Below are 27513 nucleotides of genomic sequence, written 5' to 3' on the forward strand. Positions count from 1 at the left end.
TGTAGTAAATGTTGTATTAACACCATATGAATAATTTGGAACCGCCCTGGATTCAGAACCTTGGGGTTGGGAAATTCACATTTTCATACATCCCTTTCTTCTTTTCCTAAATATATACATATAGTTTTTAGGTCACCTGAGTAAATTCATGTGACCTATTGCAATTGGTCAGCATACGTCGTCCCATCTTTGGGACAAGGGTTACATAACTGTAAATTTCAAAATTGTCTAATTTTCAAAAATCTTTTTCTCTAAAACATTAAAGGGAAAAGGCAACCCTAACCACATTGTTGCTTTTATGAATAAAGTATTACTTATTGATATCGTAAATTGCAGTCTTTAACAACAAAAATGCTTGCTTAACGATTAAATCATTATTAATCCATCATGTACATGTATTTTAAATTACCCGCCGCTAAGAGAGCGGCCATTGAAGTTTGATTGATGACGTCACATCGTCGGTTCCGGTTTACTTCATCAGTAGCACTGTAAACATGATAAAGTCACGAACAGTTTAAAAGTTTGGAGCCGTATAAATTTTAGCCCGTTCTTTTGCAAGAAGAAATTAGGAACAAAAGACGTTCAGTTGAGTCGCAGACCAGGCAAACGGTACACGTTGCTTCATAAATGTCATCCCGTGGGGATCCGGGTCAGAATAGGTCCTCAGTTCCCTCCCTTGCTTGTCGTAAGAGGCGACTATATGGGACGATCCTTCGGATGAGACAGCAAAAACCGATGTTCCGTGTCACAGCAGACGTGACACGATCAAGATCTCTCCCTGCTCAAAACAAAGGCCGTATGCGCCGAACATAGGCCTAAATTTTGCAGCCCTTCACCGGCAGCGGTGACGCCTCCATATGAGTGAAAAAATTTTGAGTGGGACATTAAACAAAATATAATCAACTTCAAATTCCCATTTTTTATGTAGCAATATTCCATCATCACCTGCATATGGTGTTTACATCTCTCAACTGATTCGAGACGCAAGAGCGTGTTCTGCGTATGATCAGTTTTTAAATCAGGCTACTGACAAACAAGTTGATGGTGTAGGGGTCCCAACAGTTGCGTTTAAAATCAGCATTTCTCAAATTCTATGGTCGTTATAACGATCTAGTTTGCAAATATAACCTATCATTGGGTCAAATACTGTCTGACGTGTTTCATGCCGATTGTTAGGCCGTTCTTGGCACATTGATTTTGACTACGGATAACTCCGTTGACCTGATCAAGCTATAGGGCTCAGGGTGAGTGTTACTCCTCCTAGGCACCTGATCCCACCTCTGGTATATCCAGGGATCCGTGTTTGTCCAACTCTCTATTTTGTATTGCTTTTAGGAGTTATGAGATTGATCCCTGTTCGTTATCTTCGCCTTTCATAAGATTTTAAGTGGAACTCCCAATAATCACAACATCCACGTGGTCCATGTTTTCGGTTAGCCTGATTTGGATAAATGGAATAAATTTATACCCGATACGCCTATAAATCTTTATATCAGTTATCTTAACGGATACATGCATTCAGTACTCGTATGATTACTCAAACACGAATCAACGTACTCTGGAATAAAAAAAATACCTCGAAAATTGTTCGGACTTTGGATTGGCCCATACATTCAGGAAATGTCCAGTCTTCCACGATTTGTAAGGGAAATAACCCAACAAATATATATATGTTCTCCGTATGGTCAGTTTTAGACACATTTAATATCCCAGTCAAAGGGTCGGATTAATATGAGTTACCGTACGTATACTGGATTCCTAAACTTCATAAAAACCCTTGCAAACAAAGATACATTGCTGGATCCAGTAAATGTTCTACCAAGCCCCTATCTTTGCTCCTCACGAAAATATTAACACCTGTGAAGGAAAAACTTCAAACGTGCTGTGCGAGTACATATAACAAAAGTGGTTTAAATCAAATGTGGATTCTAAAAAATTCTGAAGAACTTTTTAGTAAACTTGAGATCAAAAAAATATCCTATATATAATGATCAGTCATCCAAAAAATTACTTTGTTAAACACCACTCTGATTTTACGCACAAGTATTCTGAAGTTGAAATAAAAGATATGCTAGAGTTCCTCATTGACAATATTTTCGGGGTCTTTGATGATAAGGTCTTCCAGCAGTCTGTTGGAATTCCCATGAGCACGAATTTTGCTCCTTTGTTAGCTGACCTGTTTCTATATTCATATGAAGCAGAATTTATTCAACAACTTCTACGTTAGAAGAAAAAATCTTTCACTCATATGAGGTTGATCACTGTTCGTTATCTTCACTTTTCATTCATATGTCGATTCGATACATCCCTGTGAGCTCGAAGTAAAAGACACCACTGAGTCGTCCACTTCTGCTTCATACTTAGATATTTTATTGAAAATAGATATTAACGGCAAACTGACAACTCAACTGTATGACAAACGGGATGATTTCAGCTTCTCCATCGTCAACTTCCCATATTTATGTAGCAATATCCCATTATCACCTGCATATGATGTTTATATCTCTTAACTGATTCGATACGCAAGAGAACCGCCGCGGTGGCCGAGAGGTTAAAGCGTTCGCCCCGCATGCGGAAGGCCGGGGTTCGGATCCCGGCTGCGACTGACCTAAGTCGTTAAAACAGGTAGTGACAGTTCCATCGCCAAACGCTCGGCATCAGGTGTGAATGTCACGGGTCCTCGGAGATGACCTTAAAAACAGATGACCCGTGTCACAGTAGGTGTGGCACGCTAAAGAACCCTCACTGTTCAATGGCAGTAAGCGCCGAGCATAGTCCTAAATTTGAAACCGGTCTTGGTGACGTCTCCTTATGAGTGAAAAATTCTCGAGCGAGACGTTAAGCAAGATAAATCAATCAATCAATCGATACGCAAGAGCTTGTTCTGCGTATGATCATTTTTTAAATCGAGGCAAGCTACTGACAAACAAGTTGATGGTACTGGGGTTTCAACAGTCTCGATTGAAGTCAGCATTTCGCAAATTCTATGGTCATTATAACGATCTAGTTCGTCAATACAACCTATCATTGGGTCAAATGCTGTCTGACGTGTTTCATACCAATTGGTAGGCCGTTCTTGGCACACTGATTACGATTACGGATAACTCCGTTTACCTGATCAGGATATAGAGCTCACGGCGGGTGTGACCGATCGACAGGGGATGCTTACTCCTCAAAGGCACCTGATCCCACCTCTGGTGTGTCCAGGGGTCCGTGTTTGCCCAACTATATAATTTGTATTGCTTATAGGAGTTATGAGGTTGATCACTGTTCGTTACCTTCCCCTTTAATTGATCACTGTTCGTTATTATTATGTTTATTCAGGCAAAGCGTCATATAAATTACAAATCTTAATCATATACATTGTAAAATACATTAGTAATGTCAATTAGGGATCATAAATGAATTTTTGGCACATTACTATCATATGTACACAATAGCACTCCAGATATTATCACAGCTATAGCCACCAACAACATCATTATCAAAATACATGGTTATCACAGTACCAGGTCTTTTCACAGACAATATAAATTATATACTTTAAATAAATCTTTGCCTAGGATAACCCATGAAAGCAATTTATAAATCTTGCGTATTAATTATAAATTATGTATGACTAAGACAGCATAGACAAAAATAACATTGAACATAAGATGATTTTCTTAGCCCAAATTAAGTAAAATTATGTACATTTTTTGATTATATATTGATACAAAATATTTTTTAAAATGTATCATTATACACCATAAAAAACGTATATAAATGCTTTCTTTCCTCCTACGAGCTTCTTCTGCAAGATGCAACTTGACAGCAGATTTAAAACTAGCTCTATTAGCTATATTTTTACTTCCAAAGGAAGAGAAAAGGAAGAAAATTCCAGTTTAAAATGGCATGATAATATAAATTTGAACTATTGTAGGCCCTAACCCTGATATGATACATAATTACAATTGGAGGCTCCCCTAGTAGAATTATCATTTCTGTCAAATTTCTCATTTAAATAATTTGGTGCAAGACCATGGTTGATGTTAAAGATAGGGTTGAGTCTTAATTGTTTAATAGAGGGCGAAGCCCTCTCACGGCCCGAAGGGCCGTGAGAGCGGAGCTCTCCCTATAGGTAACACGTATATACATGTTTAAAAGGAAAATATAGGAAAATAATGAAAAATTAAACCATAACTATGGAACTTGAAAATTTTGGTACTAATGGCGTCGATTCGAATATATTAGCACGTGGACATGTATTTCTCCATTTTGAATCTCGTCTGTCCTAGTTCACGTTGTTCTGAGATGTTACATAAAATTCGTAAAAGAATGTAAATCTTATTTTCTTAATCATATATAATCACTCCATGATTAACGCCATGTTTGTTGTTGTGGTTCAAACTTTGCTACATAACGACGCAGAATATGACGTCACAATGCACTGCTTATATCAATTGTGTTATATTTCCCGCGTTCAATATATAGGCGGATCAAATATCCAAAATTAGGATGCTTTGATACAGCTCCGTCCTCGTGCTAACTTCGGGTTGTTTTTGTTCTGTTTTGAACACAGGGGCTAAGTCCGTTTTGGGCCCGAACTCTGTGATACCATAAATATAGAAAGGGGTCTAACTCTGACACAGATAAAAAAAACTTACCACTCGCGAAGCTGGCTCGTACTGCGACCTCTAATGAGTAGAGCGCGGGAAATAATCCGAGCTAAATCTAAACCTCTAACAAGGAAATTTTTTCCACGCCAATCCCAGAAGTCCCTTGTCAAAAATGGCTGAGATCTCGCAAAGTCACACCTTCGAATATGATTGTGAATTTACGTGAATTATCATCCTAATCTTGTGGTCTCCTAGCTCCTAAATTCATTGCACCATTAGGCGAAATGTTTAACGAAGTGCAATGTTTATGAAAGGCATGCAAAGATGATGTGTGACGTCATGTCTACGTTTTGACGTATGTCATAATAAGACTGACAGTGGTGGAACTAAATACGTACTTGTTATTTACATTAAATTTGTAAAAGTCATACTACCGGAACAATATTGAATATACGTAAACATTAGGCATAATACATATAATATGGCATCGAATACAAATTGTGTATAATCGACTGCAAACCACAAATCTGATTAAAATACTAAATTCTCAATACGAATTTATTATAGGATTAAACATTCTTTTTGAAGAATTTATCGATGTGTAAACTCCGGACATTTTACTCACAAACTGAATAAAAGTGCGAAACACTTTTATGTTAAGTTTGTGAGTAAAATGTCCGGAGTTTACACATCGATAAATTCTTCAAAAAGAATGTTTGATTCTTATAATTCCAATTCATTCACTTTATTAACAATTGCAAAAATTTGAATAGTTTCCCCGCACTATGTTGTTTGTTTTCAGGCGTGTATGAATACATCGCGTTTTCGGATTTATTGATGTGTAAACTCTTGTTCAGCTTTATTTTTGTCCAATCAAAACAATTGTAATATATAAGATTGGAATTATTATTCTGACAAGACAAAAGTTAAATTGTTAGAATATGTGAGGGAGCACAGGTACTGAATTAGTGCTTTTTAAAGAATTACAAAAAATCAATGGAATTCGGTCTTATTGAAAACATTTTTAAAAATTTTTTTTTTCGCGACTAAAAATAATAAGTATATTGAATCCATTTCCTTTTAACGTGTCAGGTAATGCAAACCACGATGACATCCCCCCTCCCTCATGATAACCAACCATGCCACTTGCTATATTAACGACTGAAAAATCATTAATTAATCCTAGTTTTCTGAATTAATCTTAAATAATGTATTCTCACAACAACAGTGGTGAGGTGCTTGAATATGTTGCAATTTTATTCAATAATTATATGTGAATGCTGAAATATTTCATCATTGTGTTACTACTAGGATTATGTACAATATTGTAAAAATTGTTCTAATTTTCTCTTTTGGAACATACCATTGCTACATGTACAAGGGGATTATCATATGAATTTCATTTTTTGAAAAATTAGATAGGAGCGCATGGTGGTGGTGGTGTACGTGGTGGTGGTTGGGGGGGTATGGTGGTGCGTGTGTACGTGGTGGTGGTGGGTGGGGGGGGGGGGTGATCCGCGCATACATGTACATGCCCAATAGTTGAATTTATCGATTTATATAAAATTATCATTATATTGAAATGCGTTTTATGCTCCAAGGAGGTGCTGTTAACACAGTTTTACAAACTTGAAAGGTTTGGGCATTTTTATCATACAATTAGTAACTTGAAGAGATTGAGAGTAGAAAAAAGGAAAGTAGAGGCAGTTGACTGCTGAGAGCATACATTTCAGAACATTTCGCGTGTCACAGTGAAGGCAGCACAAATGAAATGTATATATAACATAAAAATATTTCAATCATACATGTTTTAATGATTTTTAATATAAAACCCTAGGAGAAAACTAAACATGAAGCTGCGCTCGCTCAAACGGTAGCACCGTCAACATATTACTAGTTTTGGGGTTCAGAATTAAGATGAATCTTATTGTTTTGTTTTGAAGAACTTGTTCGTTTATCTATTTGCCAGTAGCCTGTCTCTATTGAAAAAGTCGTTCATACCGAGATATTTATTTTACAAAGCGCATTTTCCTCGATGAACCAACCAATTTCAGCGCGCGACACAATCTGTTCATATTGACTATGAACGGACAATCAGGGCGAGAAAGCGGAAGTGCGTAATTTGACGAGATTGAAGGAGATTTTAGCTACTGGAGATAAACAAATCCACGTGGTAACGGTAAATAGATAACAGGATGGCATTTTATATCCTATATTGGTTGAATTACGTGTCTGGAACCAAAAAACTTCATCAAAAGTCCGAGTTAGCGGTAAAAGCAGACCATGTACTAAAGTTTATGTTCGATCCCGAACTTAATTACGCCCAGGGAAGAGTTCAAGCCAGTATGAGAGACAGAAGTTACCACGTCAGTGTAAGTGCACGTTCTGTGTCAATTTTCACCTCAATATTACTAATTATTTTTTTTTAACTTGTCAGAAAGTATTCATTCTGTTCCTTCATTTAGGTCACATTAGGGGATAACCACACAGTTTCTGACAGCATATGTGATTGTGTGAACGGGCAGGATAAATGTCACCACAAGGCATCTCTCCTTTTATATGGGTATGAAATGTTGAAAGTAAGCATGCCTTAGATTTTTTTTTATATATGAATAGTTATAAAACTTTATAATATTCTATTTAGCTATAAGAATGTTAGCAAGACGGATGTGAGGGCTTCTTGGATCCAGCATCCTCAGAAAGCACCACCAAAGAAAACAACCACTATGGATGAGCTTTTTCCACCTTCACAAAAAGTGGCCAATTACAGGTATTCTTAAGAATATGAAGAAAGTAAACAAATTATCTTAAAGTATCATATTTTATGAAATAGTGTGTCAATTAAATGGGTAGTTGAACTATTTATCATTATAAACTTGTTGATAAAATCATCTGCTTATCTTTTTATGCTGGTATTATGGTTATATGGAGTGAACTTTAGATGTCCCATGGATATAATAGATTTTTATATTCTAAAATTATTTATTTTTCTTACATTGTTCTAAACAGTATTGGGTTCAAGAGACTTAATATGCTATCTAATTACTTTGTTCTGTTAGGGCTACATCAAGACCAGTTGATGATACAGATGTTGCTTTCCTGTGTGATAAACTTAATGCTCTTGGTCGATTTTCAGGTTTAAGATTATGCTCGAAAATATGTTGTTGTTTTTTTTGGTGATTTCGTTTTTGTTTTAAAATGTTCAATTGTTTCATATTTGAATACTGGGCCTACAAATACTCAATGCTGGATTTTCTACCCTATAATAGGGACTATTGATATTAAGTAGTTTAGTTTTATGCTGAACAAAAAAGTGTGATTTTACATCATATCAAAACTTTAACAACAATGGGCTTTGAGTGCAGTTGGTACATGTTTTCATTTTTATTGTTATTAACATGTATCATATTCTAAAGTTTGTTTTGAGGTTTATTTTCCTACTAGAAGATTTATTTGTTGTAATGCAACATTCCATCACTTAAGTTTATCAATAATGGCATAAAACATAAACATGTACATTGTATTAAATTGGAAATCATTATCTTCTAGCATATATATATAGTTTAAAACTCATATTTCTCTATTGATGTTAAAATTTCATGAATAGTTATTCATAAATTGATTGTAAATCATTCATGAACACAAATTTTACATGTAGCTATGCTGTGGATAGTGTCAAAAGAACCCCCATCCCCTACACTGGATATTCCTTATGTAGAAGATTTATTGCTGAGAGAAGCTTACACTAGTGCTACAGACAAGATACAGTGGTTGAAGACAAATCTTGCTATCCAAAGGGAGAAAATAGAGCAGGTAGATACATGTACAGTTAGTCATATCCTTAGGTAAAAAAAAAATTGATGAAGTAAGTTCAAAGGCAATAGATAAAAATATTTTAGCAGAAAAAATTTAAATAACATTAGAATAACTCGTGTAATTTCAGGTTGCACAATTGACTGTTGGGCAGAAGAACAACCATCTTTCGGCTTTGGTCAGGAAAAACCGCTTAACTGCATCCAACTTTGGTAAAGCGCTTGCTGCTATCCGACGAAATAGGTAAAACGTCATTCTTCTTTAATAAATTTAATATTGAATCAGATTGATCATGTTGAAAATAAATCCTAAAGTATGTTTTACACCTCAATGTGTATTTAAATCATTTTGGTAATATTGTTTCAGGTTTCCTCCATCATTATTCAAACAGGTTCTGGGCTCTTATGATTTGTCAACAAAAGATGCCATTCTATGGGGTATCAACAATGAGTCAGTTGCCAAAGCAAAGTATTGCTCATACGGTGATGCAGTTGTTGAAGAAACAGGTATAATTTTCTTTTTATGATAGTTATGTTACAGTAAATGCTACATTATACCAAGAGATTATTTCATATTTTTGCTTAAAATACACAGACTCAGTGTACAATTTTATAAGTCAATACACAACATTGTGTCCAAACCTTTTCAGGGGTGTGGCTACATGAAAATGGTGTTTTAGGGGCAAGTCCTGATGGGATTATCCGCCGTGCAGCAACGCATAAATATAACCATCAAGTAGCTCAACTGACAGACATACTGGAGACAATGAAATTGATGCCAGAGATTTTGGAAGTTAAATGTCCTTTCAGTGCCAGGAATATGACTATTCCTGAGGCCATTTTATCAATCAAAGACTTCTGTTTAGGTATTTCATATTCTTGAATTAGTTATCTCCTATAGCAAATTGAAAAAAAATTTCATTGACTCATATGAATTTTATATTGCTAGACTTCCAGGTTCATGATGGCAGACAGATGTACAAGCTAAAGGAAGATCACATCTATTATGATCAAGTACAGGGACAGCTACATATTCAGAACAAATCCGCCTGTGACTTTGTTGTGTGGACCACCAAGGACATTGCCATAGTTAGGGTTCTTCAAGACAGTGCATGGGACCAGAACATTGCAAAACTTATTGACTTTTACTTCACTCAAATAATCCCCATTGTTCAGAAGTAAAATGTCAGTTTATTTAGTTTTTTCTTCTTCTCTTATATTGATAAACTCATGTTGCTGAAACATAACCAAATGCTGGTGAAAGGTTTCAAAATAGACCTATGCTCGAAATTTATGGCAATTAAACCATGATGGCTCTCTTTTAGTAACAACACACACTGCAAAATAGATTACTATCTTAACTTGTTGAAATTAGACATTGAAATAGAAAACAACTAGATTGGTTGAACATTTATGCACATTTAATAAAATGAGGTGCATTCCTTTACATTTCAGTACATGTACTTCATTCATGAATATCAACACAATGTACACCACATTTTACCTGCCAGTTAACCACATAGTATTCATTTCTATAGATTGAAAGAGATAAACAACCATATCAATTTACTGATTGGAAGTGTAATTATCTGCAATTTCAGCGATCATTGGATCTTGAAAGTTTACAAGCATAGAACAAACTTGAAAAATCTTTGTGCTAATGTGGCGAAATTGCTGGGGAATATGTGAAAGAATCTCAAAATATTTTATCCTCTCATTCACTCTCTCAACATGGATTCTTGAACGAGCTATCTTTCTGCAAACCTGAACTTCAGCTGGTGTGTATTGTCCCTTATCTTTAAGGAATGGGGGAATATTCAAGTGAACACCTTGAGGAAGAAGTGAATAGATGGTAAAACCTTTATCTGCCAAGATCATGTCCCCGGGCGATAACTTAGCTAACATGTTGCTGTGTTCCACTATAGCCACATCTGAGGTACTGCCAGGATAAAGTTTGCTAACGTACACAACTGCTCCATTAGGAGCAACACCTGTTACTGCCTTTACAGTGTGTCGATTTTTGTATGAGCTATATGTCTGGGATTGAGCTGCCATGTCCTGACCAGGGACATCCTGCGTCACCTCTGTGGCATCAATTACCAGACGACAGCAACTGAAATCTCCAAAGCTTGATGGCATTGATGACTTGCATTTCAGAAGAGATGGAATATTGTTTTCCATCATGCCTACAAAAAACACTTCATGCAAAGCAAAAACATGGGTAATGAAGATATTATGTACTGTGGCTTTGCTGGTACAGAATCGTTCGGCAAGGTCAAGGAGGGGACAGTTCAGCTTCAGTTTCATCAATGTCATGAAAAGTTGGTCCGACCTCGAAAAAGCACTTGGAGTCCACCCATCCACATATACCAGAGGGAACCGCTGTAATGTTGTGCTAAATATCTCTGGTTTTAAAGAGGTGTACATCATCATCTAAAATAAATAGGTAAACTATAGCTATAAAATGTTCATATAGTGTTTAAGGTAAATCTACATCATCATAATGGCTGACTTCCTTTAAAAACATGGATGAAAAATTCGATATCAGCAATATTTGAGTTTTCCTTTTCCATTTAAAAACCTAGCAGAGTAGCTCAGTAGGTTAGAATACCGACTGCTGAACTGTAGGTCGCAGGTTCGAGTCCAGCAGGGGTTTTAAAAAAATTTCAGATTACCTTCTACTAAAACTGTATTTTTTGACAAAATAAAGTAAATTTGAAAAATTTCAACTTCAAAATATTGTTGTACATTTCCTCCACTTTACATCTACATCAAATTTCTCTGGTGTAGCATACCTCCTTAAATCTTAAAATTGAATAAAAACACTTTGGAAACTAAGTAATTTGTAAGGAGAACTATATCAATCATTTTGGAATTCATTTCTCATACCTTCTTTTCATTTTCCATTATTTTGGCAACTGTTACAGGATGTTTTTTGGACTGGAGGTAACTAATTTCTGTCTGCAACTCTGCAATTTGCTTTTCAAGTCCCTTCAATATAAACCATCATTGCTGATTATTTTAAACATACATTTAAAGTGAATTATGATATACATACATTTAAATCTACCAAAAAGATTTAAGTTTTTAAAAATTAATCACCTTGATCTCTTGTACAAGAGATGTATAGGACCGCATATAAGTGTGCTCCAGATCAACAGTCTCATTTGTAGTCAAAGGTTCTCTGTCATTACATGTAACAGCTGCCTCAGTCTCTTCTTCTGTACAAGGGTCAGCTTGTCTGGATTGATGTCTAAAATGAGAAGAAACTGATGTAAATGGTGGAAGACAAATCACTTTATAAAATAGATCAGGTATCAACTGTTTTACTTACCGTGAAATTGTATTCGGATCCTGGAAGTCAAAGTAAGTACCCTGGTTCCAAGGAAACAATGTTGGGCCGTTCTCCTTCCTTCCATCTTTGAAATGACAGCTGCATATTCTGTCCGATGAGGTCACTGTCCTATCTTTTCTCCTGTGGATTAATAAGGTGTATAACAGTTATACTTTTATGTCAACTTTAAATAGAACACATCAGCATATATGGATACAGCAAGGTGAAAAAGAAATGATATATGATGAGAAGTAGGACCCTTTTTAAAAAGTATATGTTCCATTCATTACATATATATTAAATGTATGAGTATTTAAAATCAACAAGTCTAATATACAATGTAAATTATTATGAAACACTAAATTAACACTTAACTCACATAATTGAAGACATCTTTAATTATTTGAAGATATCATCAATTCAAGTATTGCTTGCAATAATTGTAATTGAATTGATGTGCACATCAAATTAATTATTTTTTGCTCTCATCACTTTAATTGATGCATGAATCAATTCAATTACACGAATTGAGCACAATAACTTGATGAAGGAGGTACTCTACATCGTCATAATGACAGACTTCCTTTTAAAACATGGATGAAAATATGTTAACACCGACTTCTGAACTGTAGATTGCATGTTCGAGTCTAGGGTGTTTTAACAAAAAATTCTCAGATTGCTTTCTACTAATGCTGACTAAAACTGCATTTTTTAACTAAATAAAGTAAATTTGAAAGATTTTAATTTTAAGATATTGTTGTACATATCAAATTTCTCTGGTGTAGCATTCCTCATTTATGTGCACATCAATTCAATTATATATCCAATAATAAAAGTCAAGAAACACATAACTATATTGTACATGTATGATGTTTTTTTGTATTGAAATTTACATTTAAATATTGGCAAAATAAAACAGCAAACTCAGGATCTTTATTTTGACATAATCCATGTAAACATATCAGTATTGTTAAGCAGTACTAGGTTTGGAAAGGTTTTAAATATCTTATCCAAAAGTTCTCCTCTAGGATTATCATATAGTGGACATTCAAGAAGAAAATACAATACAAGACGAAGTGTGACGTCATGTATAAGTGTTGACGTTCGTCACAATACAACTGTGACAGAGGCTAGGAGTTCGTTTTATGCAACAAATTAGAAGCAATGTAAACAAATGGTGATTTAGTAAATGAATATAAATATAAGAAATGAAAAGTACTTTAGAACTGTTCATGGTCAATATGAACAATATGCTAGTGCAATTCACAGAATTTGCCTCAAATACAACTCCGTTCATACTGACCATGAACAGCTCAAAAGTGCTGTTCATTTCTTAATTATGCGCATTTACATTTGCAGTAAATTACATGCCCTAAAATAAACAGTTATCATGATAGCGTAAAAAAACACCCCCCGCACATCTGTCGATTAATTATCACCAAAACTCATCCCTACGTCTTCTCCGTAGTTATACAACTAGAAAAATGAACACCTGTCAATTAATAAACGACGCACCGATCCTCTAATGTTAGCTTTATCAATAAACAACAAAATATATTAGTGGTTATAAATTAATAAACAGAAATGTATAAAATTCGTTAATGTAGCATTTATCACAAATGAATTTGGCTGCTACAACGCATTTTCTTTTCTGAATAGTATTGATTTGTTACGTACGTAACACACTCGCGTATATTTGTGATATACCTTCCATCTGAAATAATTCGGGGTGGTTTGGATTCATCTATGTTGAGGATCTGCTAGCGTTCATCTTTGATTATTTCTTTTTAAACTTGAATTATAAAAGTTACAATACGCTGAAATATATTTCAGTTTTTACTTCTAAACTGTCTTACTTTTGGAGATCTCTTGATCAAATGTAGTATAATTTATTTGATTGTATTCTTAAATCGCCGATTCTAGCATATGGATGAAACAGATCGTACAGTAAGCGTTTAATGACATGATTTCTTATTCACATGAATTCATCGAGGCAGTCTGAATATATGTGGTACGTTTTCAACATGGCTTGGTAATGATCATCTTGTATATTTTCCCACCTCCTGACAGAGGAGAGTTTGATGACATTTCGGTTCTGAATGATGTAATCTACAGGCAATATTTTACTGTGCCCAAATGCTAATCATGTTAATAAAAAATCTATAATCTTCTGAGATGATGGTATGGTCTCAGCCTCTTTTACTGATCGCATGTAAGACTTTTTACTCTGAAAAAATTCTAAGAAAATGAAACTGTATGTTTTGGTGATATTTATATTCCCTCGCATTTTATCGCAAGAGGGGATATAACAACAGGACCACTGTTACCATATGAATTAACCACACACAAATTAGCAGTAAGTCAGGCTTAACCACACATAAATCAGCAGTAAGTCAGGCTATTAACCACACACAGATTAGCAGTAAGTCAGGCTATTAACAACACACAAATTAGCAGTAAGTCAGGTTATTAACCAAATTAGCAGTAAGTCAGTCTATTAACCACACACAAATTAGCAGTAAGTCAGGCTATTAAACAAACAAAAATTAGCAGTAAGTCAGGTTATTAACCAAATTAGCAGCAAGTTAGTCTATTAACCACACACAAATTAGCAGTAAGTCAGGCTATTAAACAAACACAAATTAACAGTAAGTCAGGCTATGAAACAAACACAAATTAGCAGTAAGTCAGGCTATTTACCACACACAAATTAGCATTAAGTCAGGCTATTAACCACACACAAATCAGCAGTAAGTCAGGCTATTATCCACATATAAATTAGCAGTAAGTCAGACTATTAATCACGCACAAATTAGCAGTAAGTCCGGCTATTAACCACACATAAATTAACAGTAAGTCAGGCTATTTACCACACATAAATCAGCAGTAAGTCAGGCTATTAACCACACACAAATCAGCAGTAAGTCAGGCTATTATCCACATATAAATCAGCAGTAAGTCAAGCTATTGACCACACATAAATCAGCATTAAGTCAGGCTTAACCACACATAAATTAGCAGTAAGTCAGGCTATTTACCACACACAAATTAACAGTAAGTCAGACTATTAACCACACACAAATTAGCAGTAAGTCGGGCTATTAACCACACACAAATTAGCAGTAAGTCAGGCTATGAAACAAACACAAATTAGCAGTAAGTCAGGCTATTAACCACACATAAATCAGCAGTAAGTCAGGCCAATTACCACATACAAATTAGCAGTAAGTCAGACTATTAACCACACATAAATTAGCAGTAAGTCGGGCTATTAACCACACACAAATCAGCAGTAAGTCAGGCTATTCACCACACACAAATTAACAGTAAGTCAGGCTATTTACCACACACAAATTAGCAGTAAGTCAGGCTATTTACCACACATAAATCAGCAGTAAGTCAGTTTATCAACCACACACAAATTAGCAGTAAGTCAGGCTATTTACCACACATATATTAGCAGTAAGTCAGGCTTAACCACACACAAATTAGCAGTAAGTCAGACTAATAAACACACACAAATTAGCAGTAAGTCCGGCTATTAACCACACATAAATTAACAGTAAGTCAGGCTATTTACCACACATAAATCAGCAGTAAGTCAGGCTATTAGCCACATATAAATCAGCAGTAAGTCAAGCTATTGACCACACATAAATCAGCAGTAAGTCAGACTATTAACCACACACAAATTAGCAGTAAGTCAGACTATTAACCACACACAAATTAGCAGTAAGTCAGACTAATAAACACACACAAATTAGCAGTAAGTCCGGCTATTAACCACACATAAATTAACAGTAAGTCAGGCTATTTACCACACATAAATCAGCAGTAAGTCAGGCTATTAGCCACATATAAATCAGCAGTAAGTCAAGCTATTGACCACACATAAATCAGCAGTAAGTCAGACTATTAACCACACACAAATTAGCAGTAAGTCAGACTATTAACCACACACAAATTAGCAGTAAGTCAGACTATTAACCACACACAAATTAGCAGTAAGTCTTGCTATTAACCACACACAAATTAACAGTAAGTCGGGCTATTAACCACATATAAATCAGCAGTAAGTCAGGCTTAACCACACACAAATTAGCAGTAAGTCAGGCTATTTACCACACACAAATTAGCAGTAAGTCAAGCTATTCACCACACACAAATCAGCAGTAAGTCAGGCTATTTACCACACAAAAATTAGCTGTAAGTCAGGCTATTTACCACACACAAATCAGCAGTAAGTCAGACTATTAACTAAACACAAATTAGCAGTAAGTCAGACTATTAACCACACATACATTAGTAGTAAGTCGGGTTTTTAAGCACACACACATTAGCAGTAAATCAAGCTATTAATCACAAACAAATTAGCAGTAAGTCGGGCTATTAACCACACACAGATTAGCAGTAAGTCAGACTATTAGCCACACACAAATTAGCAGTAAGTCAGACTATTAACCACACATAAATCAGCAGTAAGTCAGGCTATTTACCACTCACAAATTAACAGTAAGTCAGACTATTAACCACACACAAATTAGCAGTAAGTCGGGCTATTAACCACACACAAATTAGCAGTAAGTCAGACTATTAACCACACGCAAATTAGCAGTAAGTCAGACTATTAATCACGCACAAATTAGCAGTAAGTCAGGCTTAACCACACACAAATTAGCAGTAAGTCAGGCTATTAACCACAAACAAATTAGCAGTAAGTCAGGCTATCAACCACACACAAATTAGCAGTAAGTCGGGCTATTGACCACACACAAATTAGCAGTAAGTCAGATTATCAACCACACACAAATTATCAGTAAGTCAGATTATCAACCACACAGAAATTAGCAGTAAGTCAGGCTATCAACCACACACAAATTAGCAGTAAATTAGGCGATTTTATCGATCATCCGAATGTTTATTTGATAAACAAAACAATACAATGATTATGAATTATAACAAATGCGATGTTATTTAAAATAAAAACAGCTTAATAATCATTTAGTGTTTACCTTCATCAAAACATTACTAACCGCCCAATGAATCCTTTAGCTGTATTTTATTGACCAAAGGTACTGTTAGTTAATTTGACCTTGATATCACGATAAAGCTATCTGATTGGTCGACCTACAAGTATGAATACCCTGTATATCTATACGCCAATACATTCGAGCACGTTTCTATCATACAACGTTTTCCCGTTATTATGTGAAACGCGGGGAATCTTAAACATCCAACCCGTTGTAGTTTAGTTATCATTGTCAGAAGGTGTATTTTATGGCCGAACGAATTCAAAGGATTCGACGAACAAAACACAAGATATGGCCTAGTCTTAAAAATGATTGATTTTGATATGAAATAATACCCAGGATTTGTGCTATTTCTAATCATTTTTCTTTTCTTTATACATTTCATAGTATTCAAATACCATGTCTTCAAAATTAGGATATTTTATTGTCACTTTCTTCAATGTAACGTCAAAGTTATGCAAGTGCTGATCTCCGGTCATCATAGCAGTATATCTGGAACATATACAGCGTCCCAGAGATATAAAATAATTAAACATCACATTCTGTATGAAATAATTAACTCTTGTAAAACAACTGCGCCTTGGAGAATTTAAAACTGGCCAAAATTATCTGTAAGACTAGAAGGGCGAAAAACGGTCGAAAATAACAGTATAACTATAACTACTGTATACTTAACAACATAATGCCTGTACAAGCTCATATCCCAAGTGTCCTTATCTTACAACTGATCTCCGCTATTATTCATCAGTCTCAAGCCAAGACGTTCAGATGGAGCGCTGTATTTGCAATATATGTATAAATCAGAAATTGTTACCTCGAACATCATATTTGACAGTTATTGTACCTGCTTAACACACAGCATCACTACCACATGAATCATTTAATGGATTCATTTACAGATATTCATATATGATTATGCATTAAGTTATCTTGAAAACTTCACAAATCCATGTTATATAGTAAGGCATTAGAGTTTTTTCCCGTATGTTATAGTATATATTCCGATGTAATGCGTTTGAATTTTGTAAATTTGATTTTCAAACGAACTGAATTTCGAATTATAATCGTCAACTTCCCATATTTATGTAGCAATATTCCATTATCACCTGCATATGGTGTTTAAATCTCTCAACTGAATCGCTACACAAGAGCTTGTTCTGCGTATGATGAGAGGTGAAGATAACGAACAGTGATCAATCTCATAACTCCTATAAGCAGTACAAAATAGATAGTTGGGCAAACACGGACCCCTGGACACACCAGAGGTGAAATTAGGTCCCTAAGAGGAGTAAGCATCCCCTGTCGACCATTCACACCGGCCGTGAGCCCTATATCCTGATCAGGTAAACGGAGGTATCCGTAGCCAAAATCAGTGTGCTAAGAACGGCTTAACAATCGGTAAAATTTTAAATCGAGGCAGGCTATTGACAAACAATTTGATGGTGCAAGGGTTTCAACAGTCTTGTATAAAGTCAGCGTTTCGCAAAAAAAGTAGGTACAGTTGCTAAAGTCATTTGGCCCAAAATATCGATGATTTCACTTGGAGCTCAAACCCTGACATTCAAATAAGAAATAGATTAGCAAATCCAAAATCCGCTCACTTTGATCAGCAAAATGATTTGTGTCATATGACGACAGCTAGAACTTGGCATAAAATTGCAAAAATGCCATTTTCAATGAAAATATCCACAAATTCAGGTGGTTTTCCTTTTAGAAAACATACAGCGCATACGTCGAACAAATTCATATTCAAGTATGTGTAACGTGTCAAGGGGGTTCGTACCCGGTTGATTCCAGGATCTGGGGTTTTGAATTAATTCAACAAGTAAATAATTTTCCTCTGTAAAAATGATTGAACAAAATGATACAGTTTTCCTCTCTAAAGTGATTTAAATATATAACTACTGGTCTGCAAATATATACAAATAAGACCCTTCCCTTACTCAGGGGAAAATCACACTTGGTCGGCCTATATTACTACTTTATGAGTTTATACACCTCTAGATAGAGATATGCCTTATTCAGGCAGTAACAACTATCTAAGAGGTAAGATCTAGCCGAATAAAGGTGGTCCAACTCCAGAAGCAGCAGTTACTGTGTTAATGCCTTATTCAGGACGGACAGTGAACTGCTAACCTCTGAAGCCTTACACCTTCCCTAACCGAGGAAGAATGACAAATAAATAGGCGAACCTCCAGGAGGTCAACCTCTAAAATGCTAGCCACTACTGTGGTCAGACTCCAAACAAATGGTCCTATATAACAAAGAAGTGTGGCAAGCCTCCAATATTAGGCAATCCACCTGACCAAACTAACAGTTATAATGCTTCTTCTTCCTCCGCTTGGCTTAAAAGAACCTTACTGACTGGCTGCAGCTGTATATATACCCTCTGTGGGTCACATGATCAGCAACAGTTTCTAGATCACCCGCTGCTAGCTAATTGTGTATCAGCCATAGTTAAGTTTCTAGATCACCGTTTCTGTAGGCCTCTTGCAACATTGAAAAACATGAAATCATTACATATGTTTTCCATCCTAAAATTATACACAATATATATATCAGTTTCATTTTGCTCGACAAATGCGCACATCTTTTCCTGAGCAATAATCTGTATGACATTTGACACTTCAGGCTTATTTTGAGAAAAAGGCGGGAGATGTCTTATTCATGATGTCATAATGCTATCCATTTAGGAATATCATTCTGATTTTGTTGACATAGTATACCTGGCATATATTTTACTTTCTTAAAATGCTGATTAAGATTAATTCCAGACACATTTTATAGAGTGAAAATTTTTGGGCCTTTTTATGTATACAATCATTCAATCTATGGTTGTTATAACGATCTAGTTTGTCAATACAACCTATCATGGAGTCAAATGTTGTCTGAGGTGTTTCGTATCGATTGTTAGGCCGTTCGTGGCACACTGATTTTGACTACGGATACCTCCGTTTACCTGATCAATATATAGTGTTCACGGCGGGTGTGACTGGTCGGCAGGGGATGCTTACTCCTCCTATGCACCTAATCCCATCTCTGGTATATCCAGGGATCCATGTTTGCCCAACTCTCTATTTCGTATTGCTTCTAGGAGTTATGAAATTGATCACTATTCGTAATCTTCACCTTTCATGATATCAAAATAACACTTTCCCTCCATTTTAATACTTCTATGCTCAAAAAGCTATTTTTACGCACTTTTTCTTGCAGGTAATATCGGGGTCAAGCTTTGATAAACTTTGTGTCTGATATCGGGGTAAAACTTTGATAAATTTCTTGTGTCTGATATTGGGATCAAGCTTTGATAAACTTCATTTGTCTGATATCGGTATCAAACTATGATAAACTTCATGCATCTGATATCGGGATAAAGCTTTGGTAAACTTTATGTATCTGATATCGGGATCAAGTTTTGATAAACTTCATGTATCTGATATCGGAATCAAACTTTGATAAACTTCTTGTGTCTGATATTGGGATCAAGTTTTGATAAACTTCATGTGTCTGATATTGGGATCAAGCTTTGATAAACTTCATGCATCTGATATTGGGATCAAGCTTTGATAAACTTCATGTATCTGATATCGGGATCAAGCTTTGATAAACTTCATGTGTCTGATATCGGGATCAAGTTTTGATAAACTTCATGTATCTTATATCGGGATCAAACTTTGATAAATTTCATGCATCTGATATCGGGATCAAGGTTTGGTAAACTTTATGTATCTGATATCGGGATCAAACTTTGATAAACTTTATGTATCTGATATCGGTATCAAGCTTTGATAAACTTCATGCATCTGATATCGGGATCAAACTTTGATAAACTTCATGCATCTGATATCGGGATCAAGCTTTGATAAACTTCATGTGTATGTCACCTTCCTCGAGATTGTGATTCAACTTTACTGCAAATAACCATTAATCACACGAAACTGCGTTGAGCGTTATGCCACTAAATTTTCCGTCGTATATGCTGATTGTGTTTAGTTTTACTGGTGACTGATTTAAAGGGGCATGGACATGGTTGAGCTGAAAATTTGATTTTTCCATTTTATTGTAAACAGCACTTAACTAAGGTATTTCTAATCGTCAAACAAAATTTGAATGTAATTTGTTGAGTTAGAAGTGAGATACAGTACTCCAAATTCTTCGTTATATAAACAAGGCTCGTGCCATGTTTTTGTTTACATATAGATTGCTTAATATAGAAATAGCTTGTTTAAAACAAAATAAAATGTGATAAACACTAGAAACTATTAATCATATTCAGAATTAACTTGTAAATTGAAAAATCTGTTTTAAACGAACTTTTACTGGTATATCTAGTTATTTGTAAACAAAAACAGGGCACGAGTCTTGTTCACATAACAAAGAATTGTGAGCACTGTATCTCCCATGTACTTCGACAACTGACATTCAAATTTTTGCCTAAATTTGAAACCCATCACCGGTCTTGGTGACGTCTCCATATGAGTGAAAAATTCTCGAGCCAGACGTTAAGCAAGATACAATCAATTAAATTTTTGCTGACCATTAGAAATACCTTGATTAAGCATTATAAACATTGAAAATGGAAAAATAAAATTTGAAAATTTTCAGCTGAAATCGTGTCCATGTCCCTTTGAAGATTTTTTCGTGTTCCTCGATAATCTGGGTCATCACGATGCATAATCGTAGTTGCGTATCTTACCATGGGTATCAAAGTTTGCGTAATTGTCAAAACTTACAATTTTGCTGATGAGAAAGAATTATACTTAACGGCGAAAACTGATATCCAACGAATAATGTTCAAACCACGTTTTCCTAATGTAATATCGATCAACACACCACTACATAATAATGATTACTTGGTGACAAAGTATTTAATCACACAATACATCTATTACAACAATTATAAATATACACTATGCAGTTTTATACCAATTTGTCTTTTTTATTTACATACAAGTTGTATCGGTAGGCGTCGCCCTGGCCGTATGCGTGGCATCGACATTTCCAGCGTGGTCTTTTTCGCAAACTCAACATTTCTCCGAGTGAAAGTACTCCAGTAAAATCCTTTAAAAGCAATTTCACAGTCACTTAATGGTCCACTCAAGTCCTAACAATACTCACTTTATTATCAAATAGACACATATATCACCAAATCTTCTAGACAAACTTTTTTTTTTTTTTTTTTACATTTGCATAGAAAGCAAACCAGACCCCAACTCTATTCTAAAAAGAAAACCTAAACCTAAATTACTTGCTTCAAGATATTTTCGACAAGGATTTCATATTTTGAAACACAGACAACTAATCTAAAACATTTTCTGACACGACATACTGATAATGTTGGTAGTATAAATTACTGGCGGAAAACATTACCAAAATCTCGTATCTAGTTTCCAAAGAAGCATTATCTGAATGTTTTGGTAGTTCTACGATCTTTTACAAAATTTAGCATGTCCCTAATTATTCACAGAAATAGATGGAATAAATCTTCAATTCCGAGTTAGTTACTACAAACCTGTCGAGGAATATACAATTTGCAGCTAATCATAAATACAAATAAAAAATCTTTTCATTATCTTCCAGTGCGGTACATTACATAGCTCCAATAAAAATAATCAATACACCTGCGGTGAAAATGTGAACATTGAAATACATAAAACATCACCACAGTAGTACGTGATTACAATGAAGAAAGACAAATTAAAATGAAGCTGATGCAATCTCTCTCTCTCTCTCTCTCTCTCTCTCTCTCTCTCTCTCATAAAGAGATTGAGAATACTCTACTAGTTTCTTCAATTGGAGGCTTTGTGATATTTATAAACTTAATCCTCGATTATATATATATATATATATACATGATTCAATATTTGTATCCACCTGAGGATGGGTGTTAAAATCCAGAAAGCGCTAGTGATTTAAATATATTTTGGAACTGCATATTATCCTGTTTTATTGAATTATTTTGACTGTGTGATATCAACTCTTTCTATTTGGATTATATATATATATATATATATATATATATATATATATATAACGCTTAACAGAGAAGAACGTATCAACCCGCCTCCACGAAACCAAGATGTTCAATATCTTGTGATGTACATTCAATAATAATGCAAGACTGACGACTTATTTAATGCTAATGATCTGTTATTGAAACTGAATGGATGAGGAAACCCTTTGCCAAAATGGTAAATTTCATGATCCCTGGGTAGGATTTTGGAGCCAGGGTGGGGCCAAAATCGTTAGAGTGATTAAATGTCTTTATTATTTGAAGGTCATTAATTTTGCTGATATCTTTATAGGAGAAAAGAAAGAGATGTGCCAAACTTTTGAATTTTGAACCCCAAAGTTCTGCTTGTAGGACAGATTTTAAATAGTGTATGATATTTTGCATAATTGGATACTTTTGTTATTTCCAACCAAAGAAAACTGTCTTTACTTTAATAGAACGCTGGTGCGTCATATTACCTAAAATGTAAGTATTGCATATACATCACAAAATTAACAAACACACATCACAAGATATAGAATATGCATGACAAGATTATCGAATATACATAACAAAATATTGAACAAACATCACAATATATGAGTATAAACCCCGAAATCGAACTTTCGTTTTACACGCCATACTGGAGACTTAACAAACTTTTATTCGTACCAATAATTATTAACAATAAAATTTTGATGATGATAACGTTCACAATGTAAGTTCATCATACTTATATTTTGGATTTGGCGTTCGCCTACAGGTTAAAATTCTCTTCTCTTTAATTCCCAGCGACGAATTGTGTTCTGTACTTCAACTGCTATTAATACAAAATAACACAATAATTTATAACTTAATGTAAAAATGCTTGTCCTACAAGCCAATTTTAAATTCTTCACACATGTACATCCTGCAAGCTAAACTTAAATGCTTCACACGTGTATGTCCTGCAAGACTAACTTAAATGCCTCATACATGAATGTCCTGTAAGCCAATCTTAAATTATTTTCGCAACACACAGATCGGGCATATTAAAATTAAAGATCGTGATTCGATATCGGCACGATATCGCCAGAAAGGGAAATTTAATCTTATGTTAGTCCTCATTCAACCATTATATAAACGATCATGATTCGATATCGACACAATATCGTCAGTAAAGGTATGCGATTATTAGAGTGTTATTTATCGATATTGGTACGATATCATGTTTGGTGTGTTGATATCGTCGAAATAAAACCTACATCGTGTCTTGGACATAACTCTTTGGAAAGTGGGAGGACAGCCGGAGTTGACTTAAAGATTGTTTGAAAATTTGGATCAAGGAATTATTTTTAAAAATTGATGTTCTACATTCTAAAGTATGGGTTGATCCTTCATATCAATTCTCATGTCAAATTTACATTTGAACTATAATTCACACTTCTACTAGCGGTAATTGAAAAAGGTTGGGAACCAGCCTATATATAGATCATAAAAACGAACAAATTTGCCTGTAATGATGTCGAACAAATTGTGAGCTTAGCCCCTCCTCCACCCTATTGCTACTAAACTCCAGTTTGAATCACAGATGGAAAAAAAACCCCACCATATTTCAACAAAAGTATTATATTAGATGTGAATCCGATACACATGTAATTAACTTGTTCCGTTCATTGTCCATAGTGAAACAATAACAAGTCAATAATTGAACATGCGTTAGTTTGAATGATTTGGATAAAGTAACATTCGTGATCAATTAGACGAGATACATCTCTCATCAAAGCTCCTACACACGTCTGAAATAAAATTGGCACAGATATTTGGTTATATTGTTAGTCCCCTACCGACGAAGCCGAGGGGACTTTATGTTTGCGCTCCGTCCGTTTGTTCGTCCGTCAGTCCAGTTTTACGCACTGTTTTTCTCTGTTCTTGCAGATATTTATTTTATATTTGGTATGTTGCTTTGTCATAACAAGCTACAGATCAAGTTCGAACTTCGTCTCGGTCCGTTGATTTTTCACTTAGTTATGGCCCTTGGACTTAGAAACCTTGGACTTAATATGGATCGATTCGCAGCGAACAAGAATTTCATATTACACAGAAAGCATATAATTCGTCTGTTTTTGATTTCGTGTATTATATGTTCCCCTATAGATACAATAGCTCATGTTACTGGTGCGTGAATATTGATGAGTGTGAATTATGTCCTCTTTTGTTTTGGAAAATGTGCTTGGCTTAAAGCATGTGATATTGATGTAATGAAGTTGTATTCGTGAACATAATTATTGTTCCGGGTATGCTACAACTCAAATTCAATAAATTAGTGAAAATGAAGAGTGTCCCACTTTGACAGTTAAAACGCCGTCCCTATTTGGCAAACGTGTGTCAGGTTGTGTGCGTGCGTGTGTGTAAACTTGAGAACAACTGAAATGTAGAAGCCTCCTTCTTCATTATCAATAAAAAGAAAAGTCTAGAGATTTTTTGCCCCATTTCTTTCCGTTGACGTCTTTAAAAAAAGGTACAAGACGTATTTGATCTAACAGAAGACTCATTACAAAGGATCTGTAGGTAAATGAGCAACGAAAATAAAGACAAAGATACTATATCGAACATTTGCATGATGATTCTATATGGCAATAGAATAAACAGCACGAATGTATCTTCATTCAAAGAAGTAAATCTATGAAAATACTATCAAGGAAAAATGAAATGCTTTTTGCAGCAAAGGTAAATAGCTATGTTTAACTTTCAAATAAAATTGTCATATACTTACGAAGTAAATCGAAACGCCACGTACTAGGATATGCCATCAACATTTCCGTTTGAACTCCAATTTCCGATGTTGAAATGTGCCCTACAATTATAACAAAAGTGAAACCCCACGCCAAAAATGCATTCAGAAAATGTATTCATCATTTACCTTTAGTTTTCATATTGATACAAGCCAATGACCTTGTATACAATATTTGTACAGTTTTCTCTTACCAAGGGATTTCGGTTCCGTCCGTTACCACACGGAAAACCCATGGCTTGAGAAGATGTGACTTCACGTAAGTATAACTCACATGGAAAAGACACAAAATACATCACCGATCTTGCATTCACTGCTCCTGAATTTTCTTAAAGACCACTCTTAATATATGCACATTTATTTTTAAATTTGATTTTATAAAGATGCTGGAGGTCTTCATTGACAATATTCACCTACTAGTAGTATTTCGTGATCAGCTCTTCCAAGAGTATGTCGGGATACACATGGGCGCAGCTCTATTCTTAGCTGACCAGTTTTTTGTATTTGTATGAGGCAGAATTTATTCCTTACTGATCCCACCTTTGGTATACATGTATCTAGGGTCCGTGTTTGTCCAATTCTCTATTTTGTATTGCTTATATGATGTATGAGATTGATCACTATTCTCTATTTTCACCTTTCATTCGAAAGCTTCTACATGAGAAGAAAAAAAAATGCACCACGACATTAAGACATATAGACGTTTTACAGAGTCTTCCATATATGGTCCAAATGAACAACTGAACTTTATGACAAACGGGATCGATGGTTTCAGCTTCTCTATCGTCAACTTTTCATATTTATGTAGCAATATTCCATTATTACCTGTATATGATGTTTATATCCCTATATGACTCTGAACTGATTTGATATGCGAGAGCATGTTCTGCGTATGATTAATATTGAAATTAAGCCAGGCTACTGATAAAAACGTTCATGTTACAGGGGTTTCAAGAATTTGGTTTAAATTCAGCATTTCGTAGATTTTATGGTTATTGATATGATCCAATTTTGATATACAGCCCTTCGCTAGGTCGAATGTTGTCTGAGGTGTTTCTTATCAATGATTAGGTTTTTTTTTTTACATACTGTTCAAGATACAGGGCTCAGCACAGGTGTATCCGGTCAACAGGAGATGTGTACTCCTCCTAGGCATGACCAAGGGTCCGTGTTTGACCTTCTCTTAATGTTGTATTCTTTATGAGATTGATTACTCGGTGTTATCATCACTTGTTCATTCATGTATTTTATAATTCAAATCTACACTTTCAATGTAAATAATGCATCCCTGACCGGCCCTTGAGTCTGTTACGACGGGATAAAATTCCGTGTGTGATTAGCATATAATGTATTTAGAATGAATACTTACTTGTCTTTGCCGTGTCACCTGAAAGTGAAGACTGCGTATAGTTCGTTCTGAAATGTTAATTTAAATAAGGTGTTAAAAATGTAATATTTAAGATGTTCCATTTTACTACTTTACATTAAATTAATTTATTCTTAATGTAAAACTTCTACGGTACCAATTTGGATGCACCAGATGCGCATTTCGACAAATAATGTCTCTTCAGTGATGCTCAACCGAAATCTTTGAAATCCGAAATAACTATGAAGTTTTAGAGCTAAATATAGCCAAAAACAGCGTGCCAAAAAAGTGAAGCCAAATTCATCCAAGGATAAGAGCTATGCATGAGGGAGATAATCCTTAATTTTGAAATGAATTTCTAAATTTTGTAACAGCAATTAAATATACATCCGTATTTTCAAGCTAGTAACGAAGTACTTAGCTACTGGCCTGTAGAGACCCTCGGGGACTAACAGTCCACCAGCAGAGGCCTCGACCCAGGGGTCATAATGTAAAACTTATACGGTACCAATTTTGATGCACCAGATGCGCATTTCGACAAGTAATGTCTCTTCAGTGATGCTCAACCGAAATATCATATTTAAAATTATGTGATACAATCGATACGC

The 27513-nt window shown here is 35.0% G+C and overlaps 2 protein-coding genes and 1 long non-coding RNA gene across 3 annotated transcripts; 1 reads left to right on the forward strand and 2 right to left on the reverse strand.

Moving 5' to 3' along the window:
• Positions 1 to 6796: 6796 nt before the first annotated feature.
• LOC125673332 (uncharacterized) lies at positions 6797 to 9608 on the forward strand. The gene is made up of 8 exons (XM_056163769.1): positions 6797 to 6970; positions 7064 to 7161; positions 7243 to 7368; positions 8257 to 8411; positions 8542 to 8654; positions 8778 to 8917; positions 9061 to 9276; positions 9360 to 9608. Exons 3-8 carry the CDS (start codon positions 7329 to 7331, stop codon positions 9590 to 9592), a joined length of 897 nt encoding a protein of 298 aa, XP_056019744.1. The 5' UTR covers positions 6797 to 6970; positions 7064 to 7161; positions 7243 to 7328; the 3' UTR covers positions 9593 to 9608.
• Positions 9609 to 9976: 368 nt separating this feature from the next.
• LOC125662579 (uncharacterized) lies at positions 9977 to 12137 on the reverse strand. Its single transcript, XM_056161457.1, has 5 exons — positions 12124 to 12137; positions 11745 to 11885; positions 11513 to 11663; positions 11300 to 11401; positions 9977 to 10843 (listed from the first exon to the last, which is right to left on the reverse strand). Exons 1-5 carry the CDS (start codon positions 12135 to 12137, stop codon positions 9977 to 9979), a joined length of 1275 nt encoding a protein of 424 aa, XP_056017432.1.
• Positions 12138 to 22787: 10650 nt separating this feature from the next.
• LOC130054315 (uncharacterized) lies at positions 22788 to 26956 on the reverse strand. The gene is made up of 3 exons (XR_008802635.1): positions 26909 to 26956; positions 25522 to 25602; positions 22788 to 23586 (listed from the first exon to the last, which is right to left on the reverse strand). It is a non-coding gene; the product is annotated as an uncharacterized LOC130054315 (long non-coding RNA).
• Between the last annotated feature and the right edge of the window lie 557 nt (positions 26957 to 27513).

This window comes from Ostrea edulis, chromosome 4 (genome assembly GCF_947568905.1).
Source record: "Ostrea edulis chromosome 4, xbOstEdul1.1, whole genome shotgun sequence".
NCBI classification, from domain to species: domain Eukaryota; kingdom Metazoa; phylum Mollusca; class Bivalvia; order Ostreida; family Ostreidae; genus Ostrea; species Ostrea edulis.

Bases quoted from the DNA above. Each gene is read 5' to 3' on its own strand.
- LOC125673332 (XM_056163769.1), top strand. From the start codon at position 7,329: ATGAGCTTTTTCCACCTTCACAAAAAGTGGCCAATTACAG. The intron at 7,369-8,256 runs GTATTCTTAAGA...TTTTACATGTAG, and splicing joins CAAAAAGTGGCCAATTACAG to CTATGCTGTGGATAGTGTCA. The intron at 9,277-9,359 runs GTATTTCATATT...TTATATTGCTAG, and splicing joins AATCAAAGACTTCTGTTTAG to ACTTCCAGGTTCATGATGGC.
- LOC125662579 (XM_056161457.1), bottom strand. The intron at 11,664-11,744 runs GTAAGTAAAACA...TTCTCATTTTAG, and splicing joins GATCCGAATACAATTTCACG to ACATCAATCCAGACAAGCTG. The intron at 11,402-11,512 runs GTGATTAATTTT...TTTATATTGAAG, and splicing joins CTCTTGTACAAGAGATCAAG to GGACTTGAAAAGCAAATTGC.